This window comes from Crocuta crocuta, unplaced genomic scaffold (assembly GCF_008692635.1).
Source record: "Crocuta crocuta isolate KB4526 unplaced genomic scaffold, BGI_CrCroc_1.0 scaffold17, whole genome shotgun sequence".
Taxonomy (NCBI): domain Eukaryota; kingdom Metazoa; phylum Chordata; class Mammalia; order Carnivora; family Hyaenidae; genus Crocuta; species Crocuta crocuta.
Genome location: NW_027532041.1, coordinates 2,907,309 through 2,919,194, shown reverse-complemented (window position 1 = coordinate 2,919,194; position 11,886 = coordinate 2,907,309). Strand labels below are relative to the sequence as shown.

Below are 11,886 nucleotides of genomic sequence, written 5' to 3'. Positions count from 1 at the left end.
TATTTCATGAGTTGATATATTCAGCTGAATGAATTCAGTGAGTGTCAGTGTGTAGCTTGCAGACAAGCCTCATCCACAAGGAGGCTACTGACATAGGAAGCACTTTGGCGCATTTTCAGAGGCAAAGCTAGGCTGATAAAGCTCCTTGTGACAGCCTGACTTGCCATTCTTCGAGTATGCTGCTCTTGCTCTAAGCAGCTCAAACCCTGGAGCCGCAGCTTCCGAAATTAAACTGGAAAACAGTTTGCAGACTCATCAGCCTCCTAACCTGCAGCTGTGTCTCTGCTATGTTTGAGGGTTTTGTTTTGGGTGGTGAAAGCCAGCACTCCACATAAGACATGACAGCAAAAGAATCTTCAAAAGAACTTACTGCTTCTGAATCTGAGGTTTGCATAAAGACTTTCAAGGAGCAAATGCACTTAGAACTGGAGCTTCCAAGATTACCGGGAAACAGACCTACATCTCCTAAAATTTCTCCACGCAGTTCACCAAGGAACTCACCATGCTTTTTCAGAAAGTTGCTCGTGAATAAAAGCATCCGGCAACGGCGGCGCTTCACTGTGGCTCATACATGGTAAGACGGGACTTGGAGGTGTCTGCAGTGCATTTCAGTAGCGGCAGTGATTCAGAAATGTAGAAAAAAGAACATTTGAATTTTGTTCATAATGCATACCACAAGTGTGAAATGAATGGAGAGTGGGTCCGCTAAAGAATACATAGTGCACTGCATATTAAATTATCATTGTGCTCCCAAGCTGTTTCCAGATCGAATAAGCCTTTAGCTGTAGGGAGTCTTTAAAATTACTGCTTACCGAAAAATACCTAGCAGATTCTAGGTAAATTAAATACTGAAGGAGTTTTTAACATTCAGTTTTTTGTTTAATCTCTGTTGAGGTGATAGCTGACTTTTTCTGGTGTGTTTTGTGGCTATTGTTGATATTTTTTAATAGCGTATTTTTGGTATGAGAATAAATGTTTGAATTTTAGTTCTGCTTTATTTCTTATGACAATGTATAAAATCAAACTTAATTGTTGTATTGCCATCTATGTAGTGTAGAAACTAGTGTGTTTTTTATTTATTGAGTTTACTTAAGGAAAAAGAGAACTAAGTTATCACTTCTGAAATTACATGGTTAATTAGTCTTATTTAGATTAAAATTGCTATTATCTTTAAGAGCCTCTTGTAAAAAAAAAAGTAACTTCAGATTTATAGGCAATAATAAATAAATTCCCAGTTTACTTAAGAATGCCAAGTAAGTACATCCAAGAACTTTCTGTAAAAATTGCACTGAGACTGCCACCTTTAATATATATGTTACATACAATAGGGTAGCTTCCTTAAATCAGTATGATAATGAAATGTTAAAAAAAAGCACAATAGAAATTAAATAAAGAAATTTAAAATTAAAGAAATTTAAGCATCAAACTAGGGCATTTCAGATTTCTCTGGAGGATACATTTTCTTCAGATTAAGAGACCCTTCAAAATTGGGTATCTGTATAGTTTTTTTTAATGGGGACCATAGCAATAAAGGGAGCTAGTACTTCTTAAAGGCAATTCTAATTAGCACAGTGGTTGTGTGACTTCACATTAGGTTGCCAACCAACGTTATAAACTGAGGATATCTGGATATCTGGGTTTGCACATTAATATTTACTTAAATTCTAGTTTCCACTCATCTGAAATGTTTGTCTCATTTACTGCACAGTGCATTAGCAAATTCAGCTTACCCCTAGAAATATGTAGCTTGCCTTTGATAGTCACCACATGGTTAGCCAAAGAATACTTTACCTAGAAAGATGGTATGGTTGTTTTTGTTTTCTGAGAATGGACTGTCGTTCATATAGTTGCTCTATTGAAGAATGTTTCATGTCATCTTTTTGATGAATTAAATCTTAATTGTAGTCTCATACGTAGAATGCACGTGATTAGTTTTTAAAAACCTACCAATGGTGGCATTTATATAAAGAGAGGATTTATATATAAGCATATACTGAAGAACGCCTTTCTCTCTTGGTTTACTCTACCCCTAATGTGTACGTATTTTCTTATAGTTTGCTAAGTAGTATAACTGAATAAAAGAAGGGATGGGCGTATAATTCATTCTCATAAAAAGAACAGAGATGGAAAACGTGTAATTAACCAATAGGCTTATGTGTTTTACTACTTGTGTTAATATTAAACCAGTATTTTGAGAAGAAGGACATTTAATTTTAGTAAGCTAATTTTCAGATAATGGTAAATCTTCATAAGACTTTGGTAATATTTTCCTTACTGTAGAGTTTCTGAATATAATAATGTGACCTTTCTTTTTACTTAGAATAGATTTTTGATGTGCTAGGAACATGAGCTATAAATATTGGATTTTTTTTCTTTTCAAAAGAATCCAAATTTTAAAGTGATTAAAAAGCCAGTTTTACTCATGCATTATACAAATTTTCTTGCAATGAGTTATAAAAAGAATAATTAATTGATATCTAAGGTAACTTATGCTATTAGAGTGATCTTCTTCTAGCTGAGGTAAAACAAAAATTTCTATAGATTGTCAAAAAACCCCATAAAACACATTAATTGGTTAAAATGTACCATAATATAGGTTTAAAGAATCCATTAGTCACCAAACTTATAAAATGACTTGAGTTATGACTGTGATTCATTTTCACCCTTTTTCTTCCTCAACTCACATACTCCCCTTCTTACCATTCTTAGTAAAGCTATATCAGTTTGTTTTCAAGTCCTTATTATGTCCGTAATTACATTTATTTCTATTGTTCTATTTGAGTGTACATTTAATATTTTTCAAATTTACATGAAACATTTCATTAAAATTTGTTTAGAAAATATACATATATCTTATGTATTTGAATGACTTTTTCACTCATCTTAAAAATTGTTTTCTGGCATCATATGTAATAGGAACATGAGTAAATAACAGCATAAGTACTTTATTTTTGCTCCTTTGTCATGATGAAATGTAACTATCACGATCAACGATTGGTATTTTCCAAACCATGCATTTAAGTTAGAAATTCCAAGATATGCACTTAGAAGTCTCTAAAAACATGTTATTACTTTACAGTAGACAGTAGGCTTCTTTTAAGAAGACTGGATTGTTTTGATTCCAGCATTGAAATTAAAGTAATTTTCATGATGAAGCTAAACAATGCAGAAGATACAGTTTATGTCTAAACCCACTGAACAATTTTTTTTTATCTTTAGTTATTTGTAGATTTCATATTTCGGTCAGATGAACATGTAGTTCTGGTTTTGAAAACCCAAATTCTGAAGTGTGGGCTAATGGCAGAAGATTTAAAAAGCACTTGTGAAATACTGACTCTGGGATTATTTTTAAAATATCTGAAGACAAAAGTAGGTAGTCAGTGTATTGTCACTAATCAGGATATTTAAACAATCCTGAATCTGGAAGGAATTTGGGTGATTATCTCATTGCTTCCTTTTACCCTTGGGCAGACCAGTTACTCCATCTACGACATTTGGAAATCTGCCCTATTTTTAGTGACTTTGGAGAGATAGTTTTATAGCCTTATTTAGTACACAATCTCACTGTTTCATAGTCCAGGTATTGGAAAATTCTTCTGGATGATAAGTCTGTATATAACATATAGTATTTATAATCTGGTTTTTGGTCTTCAATGAATACTAAGAAAAGGCTTATAAGAACCACATGAATTCAAAGATCATTATTAACTGATCCTTTTTTATACTCTCAACATATAGAATTGAGCACTGCTGTGAACAAGAGAAAATTCTGGTTCAATCTATGTGGATTCCAACACCTGCTATATTTTAAACTCTTTACCAGAATGTTCACATATATTATCTCATTTAAGTTTCATTTGGAGTATAAGAATACTCTAAACTCCTGTTCTTTTCAAGATTACATGTTGCAGATATTTAAAATGTTCTGAATTTGCTTTAGCTTCTTCCGTGCATTTCTACTCCATCAGCCATTAAATTGACTCTGAATCACGATCCCAATTTCCAAATTCTTCTTAGAATTCTGAAACACAGTAATAGACACCACACTCATTGTTAGATGATATGAAAAAATACAGGTAAAAAACACATTTTACATTGCAGAGTGTCAAATAAAATGTGCATGGAGTTGGAAAATTAATGCCAGAGTCCTTAGGTCAACATATTATTTATTCCTAACCCCAAAGAGTGACAGCTTGTGAGACATAATCTTATTCTGTCTGGCTCCTGCAGTGCTTTTTTGGACTGGCACTTGCCATAGTGTCCAGCTTCTTCAACCTTCATTCCTTTGCTGATGTTTGAACCTCAGTCACTGGTTCTTTTCCAGCATCAGCAGAGTGATACTCTGTAAAGAAAGTTACTGGTGATGGCCTTCGCTACATCCTGTGCTCACCACACACCTCTCTCTACACTCTCTTCTTGAAGAACAAATGTATTGGTGAGCACCACACTCTGTCCATCTATCCTTGCTTGCCCTTGGTAATGTGCCTGCCCAGGGAGCAAGATTCTTTCCATTAGAGTTAGTATCAGAAAAAAGACTTGTATTTTTCTCTCTTTCCTCCATTTAGTTCTACCTATATTTTGTAAATCTTTCCTTGTTTTAACAAAGGTTCATGACTGTGTACTTTTATACCTAATAATTGAGTGCAAATGTATTGGAAAACGTAGTTCATACTCTAAAGAAGTTTATACCTGACAAGACAAAGCTGGAATGACTGGGAAAGAGTAAAAATAGAACAATGAATATAATGTATAGTTGACCTTCCTCTAAATTTTAGGCACAAGTTAGGCACAAACTTATGCAATTTAGGCCTAGTTCCTTAGCTAGACCTACTATATCTGTACCTTGTATTATTCTTCAATTTACTTGAACTATTTGCTAGCTATATTGGATAGATTTTGAGAAATATTTATGTCTTTACATGTTTACTGATTGAACAGCTGATTGAACAAAACATTTATTGAGAGACTATTGTACTCCAAGCCCTTCTCTGGGTTTAGGAGATATAAAATGAGAAAGATAGAGAGCCCTTGCCTTTGAAGAACTCATATACTGTCTGGCAAACAAATTTATGGATTATTAATTAATCACTGATGTGTAAATAATGGTATTGAACAATGATGTCTCAATTTGTCATGAGAGCACAGAAGAAATAAAGACCTATAGAAAGTGAATCACTGTTAGGAAAGATTTAGAAAAGAGATGAAATTTGTGTGAGGTTTTGAAAAGTCAGTAGCAGTTTTCCAGGAGAAGAGTGGGCAGGAAGGCCATTTTTTTTGGTCAGAGAAATAGTAATAATAAGGAAATTCTGTCAACCTGTAACAGTAATTAAAGCTCTCACTTATTGGCACTTACAACATATCTGACATTTTTCTAAATATATGTACCTATTTAGTCCCATGAAGAGCCCATTAGTTATGAATTATACAGTATTATTGTTTCTATTTTATAGGAAAAGAAGTGATGCACAGGATGATGAGTAATTTTCCCAGGTTAATAAGCAAATAAGGACCTGATCTGGGATTTGACTCAGAGCATGGGGGAAAGTGAGCAAAGTTCACTAAAGTCACAGCATAAGGTACAAGATGACAAAGATCGGAAGTAAGACAGTGCCTATAGATTGGAGCCATACTTTAGAGAGTCCAATATCATGAACAAGACTTGGGGCTTTATTCCATCATCAGTGGGGAGCCACTGCAAGGTAGTGAGGAGGGGATTGCCATAAATAGCTTTTACTTTGGGAAGAGACTTGGCAGGCATTATGGAGAATGGCTTGGTAGATGAGGAGATTAGAAGTGAAGGGAAAAAGGAGAATGTACATTTGAGAGTAATGACTTCTAATTATTGGGTATATCCCATAACATTGAAAACTGTACTTAGGACATTCTTTATGGCTTAACAAATTATTGTTTATGGAACATGGGGGGAACGTATGTAAATTTGGTCTCCCCTTACATTTATCACCTACATAATGATGCTATGCATAGTACTAGCTGATGTGCACTGTCCCCAAATGCATCAAACAATCACTGCAAATGTGCTTGTGAGGATGGTGCCTCTGGGGAAAACCCTAGTGCTCAGTCCTCATTTACAAGAGGTGCTTTGTGTTGTGTTTTGTGTATAGTCCTGGAGGATTTTTTTTTTTTTTAACAGAAATTATCTTAGTTTACAGGCTGAACTGAACACCAGTGGAAATCTATGCCTCATAGCCTGAGTCTATTGCTTTAATCAGAGCAAGCATTTCCTCAGTAATGCAAGTCTATAAATGGTGTTTTTCTGGCCTTTTAGTGTCCACAAGTCTTCAATATATTGAATTTTTAAAAATAGTTCCTGTAAATGGGCTGTGTAAAGTAATGATGACAACCCTTAAGATACGTGCTGGAAGGTGGTCCGGGAAGCATGCCCGCTGTCCAACTGCTAAAGTTATCCCCTCTTTGTGAAACCCCATTTACTTTCTTTTCCCGTTCTTCCCTCTTTTGTGGTCTCTCAGTTTTTCTCCTTAGATGTTGTTTATAGGTGCTTCCTTCTCTAAGATCACTGTGAAAACACCAGCAATATTATGATTGAGGCATTGAAATGATTCTCAGGAAAGAATCCAGCATGCTTATCACAGTTTACAAGGCCCTGTGTTATCTGGCTCCAGGCTACCTGTGACCTCGTCTCCTGTTCTCCCGCCACGTTAGCCTCCTTTATGTTCTTCAACAAACTTACCATGTCTCCACTCCTGGGCCTTTGCACTTGGTGTTCCTTTTGCCAGGAAGACTACTACCTTAGATGTTGATTTGACCCACTCTCTTACTTCCATACAGGCTGCTACTAAAATATAAATTGTTAAAGAAGGCTTCTCTGACCCCTCTATCTAAAAAAAGCAGCTTTTACTTTCTAGTCCTTTACTCTGCTTTATTTTTCTTCTTGGTATTTATTATTACTTGATAATACTCAACTGAAAAGACATGCTTGTTTGTTATATTGGTTTTTTTTTTTTTCTGTTATCTGCCAATCTTTCTAAATTTGCATGAGGGCAGGGATTTTATCTTGTTTACTAATTCCCAGGCACCTACAAGAAAGACTGGCACTTAATATTGTTGGAAAAACAAAAGAAAGAATGACTATGGTTCCTGTTTCTTACTCTTTATTCTTAGAAGATCTTTCCGGCCTGATATGAAGGAAGAAAAAAGGCAGCTTAGTTAATACTTATTCTGCAAGCACCTTTCCTACTCCATCCATCTAATTTTTTGTTTTTGTTTTTGTTTTTTGTTTTTTTGTTTTTTGGGTTTCTTTTTTGCCAGTAGGGCTACTTTAACTGGCTAACTTTTTTTTTTTCTCTATGATATTGCAGATACAGGTTTAATTACAACATCTCACTAGAGGCTAAGTGTTTTACATGGTAGCCTATTTAATTAAGCCATTTTGTACAAATCATACCACCTTGCCTGTAGTGCTGTAAAGTAAATATTTGTCCATAGTACTGTACAATTATTTATTTGGTTATTCTTCATGCATCAAATAGCACAGTTGGCGCTTTAGATCAGGAAATCTCTACATATCTCTTGTTAACTGGGTGGAAGTGTCACACAGAGGAATCTATTTGTTATTTGGCCTTTAAAATGTTTGCATTTTATATATTAGAATGTTTAGTTATCTATGTTTTTCCACTGATGCAACATTTAAAATATTAACGCTAGCAAGAGCTACGGCAATTTGAGTTCTTTATAGGATTTCCCCACGGGGAATTTGGAAGTAAGAGTCCATGACTTGCAGAGTGAGGAAATTGTGAATTAATAACCCTTGTACTTTAGAAAAGACATCAGCAGGGGTGAAATTTTTCACTTGATGCTGTCTCATTTTTTCTGCACTTCGAGGTTGAGACCTCTGTCACTCCTAGTAATTTGTCTGACACAGATATGTTTCAATCTCGTTGTGTACTTTAAGCTTTCAAAAAAAAAAGTAATTTGAAGTAATTTGTTGACCATCTCAGATTACTTCTTGCTAGAATTTAGGTATATTCTCTGTGAGGGAGAATAAGAATGACTGCTGGCACCTGGGTGGCTCAGTTGGTTGAGCTTCTGACTTCGGCTCAGGTCATGATCTCACAGTGAGATTGGAGTCCAGGTCAGGCTCTGTGCTGACAGCTCAGAGCCTGGAGCCTGCTTTGGATTCTGTGTCTCCCTTTCTCTCTGCCCCTCCCCTGCTCACGCTCTGCTTTCTCTCTCTCAAAAATAAATAAGCGTTTAAAATTTTTTAAAAAATGAGTGCTGCTCTAGATGTTTTATGAAACAGAACGTTTGCAAATGGCATGCATCCCTGACAGACCCACTGGTCCTCCTCTTCCCTACCTTTACCCCACACAACTCAGGCTTACTGGGAATTACACAGATAAGAAATAAAGGGTAAGAAACAGTATGGTTTCAAGAAAACTGTTTTCAAACTGCACGTTCTGGAACATCAGTGTTCTAGGGACCATTTTGGGTATTCCTTGAAAAATAGGGAGATGATGATCTTTTTCTGAGTCCCTGGTAAATAAAACGACATGGATGACTGGAGGCTTAGAGAACTTTGGAGGGGTCTCACATAGATTCCCTAATATCCAAGTAGTTGAAAACGCCCCAGTTTAAGAGGTAAATGAGTGGAGAGAGAAAAAGTTTCTGTGTATCTGTGCTTGATAAAGTCTTAGAATTCTGCAATTTATTTATTTATTTATAATTTTTAAATGCTTTTTAAAATTTATTTTTGACAGAGAGAGGCAGAGAGAGAGAGAGAGAGAAGGAAAGAGAATCCTAAGCAGGCTCTGCACTGCCAGTGCAGAGCACGATGTGGGGCTTGAACTCATGAATTGTGAGTTCATGACCTGAGCAGAAATCAAGCGTCAGGTGCTTAACTTCCTGAGCCACCCAGACACCCCTAATTTTTTTAATGTTTATCTTTAAGAGAGAGAGAGAGAGAGAGCAAACAGGGGAGGGGCAGAGTCAGAGGGAGACACAGAATCTGAAGCAGGCTCCAAGCTCTGAGCTGTTAACACAGAGCCTGATGTGGGACTTGAACTCACAAACTGTGAGATCATGACCTGAGCCAAAGTTGGGTGCTCAACCGACTGAGCCATCCAGGCACCCCTCTGCAGACAATTGATAACATTAAAATTATATTCATCTAAAATGTCCAGGAATGGCAGCAGGATAAATGAAGAGGTTGGAAGTATCTGGGACAAAGAGAGGTCAGTGGGAGTGAAGATTTAAAATTTCAAAAAGTTGAAAGAGTAGCAAGATGAACATCCTTTACCTACATTTACTAATTACTAATGTTTGTCTACATTTACCCTGTCTCTATTTCTTTCACTATATCTAACACAATGTGTGTGTTTACTTTAGTTTGAAGAGAGCATGTTTACATGGAGAGCAGTAGTTTTGAGATCAAAAAGAGACTCATATTTATTTTTAAAGTATGGGATTATATTTCCATTTCATGAGCATGTTCCCATATCACAATCTGAGATTAATGTGTCTTTTTTTTTATTTCTAAGAGAGAGAGAGAGAGAGAGACAGACAGACAGACAGACAGCATGAGCAGGGGAGGGTCAGAGAGAGAGGGAGACACAGAATCCAAAGACAGGCTCCAGGCTCTGAGCTAGTTGTCAGCACAGAGCCCGATACGGGGCTCAAACCCGTNAGAGAGGGAGACACAGAATCCAAAGACAGGCTCCAGGCTCTGAGCTAGTTGTCAGCACAGAGCCTGATACGGGGCTCAAACCCGCGAACCATGAGATCATGACCTGGGCTGAAGTCAGAGGCTTAACCAACTGAGCCACCCAGGTACTCCTAAGTTTAATTCTTAAGAGTGTACTAGCATATTGACAAGTTGTAAGTAAGTTTGTGTCCCCATTTGTAAAACTAAACTATTGGAGCAGTTATAGTGGAAGGTTAGAGGCATCTGTAATAGTTATGACTTTTCCTAATGATAAATTGTTGATTGTAGGTGCTTATCACAGTTCCTAAGAGGATGGATGTCCATAGCATTTAAACCTTCCTTCCCTAAGAAGAGAAGTTTATAGTTTTTAGAAAAAAACTCTAAAACTTGTAACATTAGAATGGAATATAATGTCTTTATATACTATACCAGGGGTTCTATCATTGTATAGTCTTGATGTTATCTTGAATTATATTTTTTACCAATAATCTCCATTTTATGTTACATTGTCTGGGGTTTGAGAAAGACAGTTGGTTTTAGTATTTTCTCTTGACTGGCTATTGAAATTTTAGATCAGTTAATTGTCTTGGACCCCAATTTCTTCATTTGCAAAATGGAGAAAATTGCCTTATGTTTAAATATTTTCAAATGTTAACTTAATTTAAAAAAGATATCTATCTGGGAGTGCCTGGATGGCTCAGTTGGTTAAGCATCCAACTCTTGATCTTGGCTCAGTAATGATCTCGGCTCAGGTAATGATCTCATGTTTCATGGGATTGAGCCCTGTGTTGGGCTCTGTACTGGCAGTGAAGAGCCTACTTATGATTCTCTCTCTCCACCCCCTCTCTCTGCTCCTTCCCTGCTCAAGCTCATGCTCTCTCTCTCTCTCTCTCTTTCTCTCAAAACAAAACAAGAACAAAATGTATCTATCTGGCCCACTACCTATTTATCTTCCAAGATAATGTATTAAAATACTTAACACAGTTTTCATGCATTATAAATCACATAATAAATGCTAATGTTTAATTAAATATCTTTTTAAATCTCTAAGCATACACAAATATTCACATTACTGTCAGCCTTGGTTGGTAAAGCAGAAATTATTTTTCATTATTTGAAAAGCATCACTGGGCATGGGCTGTGCCAATTTGAGGATCAAAATGTGTGTGAATTTATAAAGAAATAATTTTACATTATCCACAGCGTGACTATCCCATATACTGAAGAAACAAAATATCATTTATTTATTATCATGTGATAATCACAAATGTAATTATACTAGTATGCATATCAGAAGACCCAGTGTGAATAGCTTACACCCTCTAAGAAACTTTATGGCCTTTTTATTTTGAAAAGCTATTTGTCCACTGAGTGAAAGAGAGAGGAAGAGAACCACACTGAAGTAATTCCATCTAGTTACATCAATCAGCTCGAAAGCAAAGGCAAAACAAAACAAAACAAAACAAAACAAAACAAAACAAAACACAAGCATAAGAAGGTGCTTTATTTATTTCAAGATCCCACATATAAAAAGCTAATATAGGATTCAGTGAACAAATACCTTGGAAAAATTCCAGTGTCATCAAAAAGTCACTTATCTCAAAATGTCTCCTTGCTACCCTTTCTATTCCTCCACAAATTAATAAGCTCCGACTGAGTATGGAAGGCCTGAGAGTGCTTCTGTGGCTTATTTGGGCCACAATTACTTCTGCAGTTTTTACAGGAAATTTCTCTCACCATCAGGACTATTTGTTTCCCAATGAGAGGTTGACAAAAAAAATAAGGGATCCAACTCTCTCTTGCTGGTACCTCAGCTGCTCATGGCTTCCTCCGGAGATTTTACGGTGAAATCCAGACACAAATTTTAATTTTATGGGGATAACTATGGCCTTTCTCTTCACCTATCAGCTTGCTCTGCTAGGTCTATGCTCACTCAGGAATCAGAGTTGTTGTCTCTAACATACTAATGTTTACCAAAACAACACGGGGACTGTAGGAAGCTGGGTGGTCTGGTGCAGAGCACAGCATTTGAATCCCAACTCCCAACTTTTACCAGACACTAGATTTTGGACAAGCCATTTAACTTAGTTTGGTTCCTCTTTGTGCATCTGCAAAATTTAAAAAATACTACTTGTATCTCATGAGGACCCTATGAAGATTAAATTAATGTGTGCACAGTGCTTAGCACAATCCCTGGTCAATGACAG

At 36.2% G+C, this 11,886-nt stretch overlaps 1 protein-coding gene across 1 annotated transcript in view; it reads left to right on the top strand.

The window, feature by feature from the left end:
* Positions 1-221: 221 nt before the first annotated feature.
* Positions 222-11,886, top strand: part of PDE4B (phosphodiesterase 4B) — a 352,152-nt gene continuing 340,487 nt past the window's right edge. Inside the window, exon 1 of the mRNA XM_077776270.1 lies at positions 222-574. Within this exon, the coding sequence (XP_077632396.1) occupies positions 339-574 (236 nt within the window). The 5' untranslated portion in view covers positions 222-338. The remainder of the gene's footprint in view (positions 575-11,886) is intronic.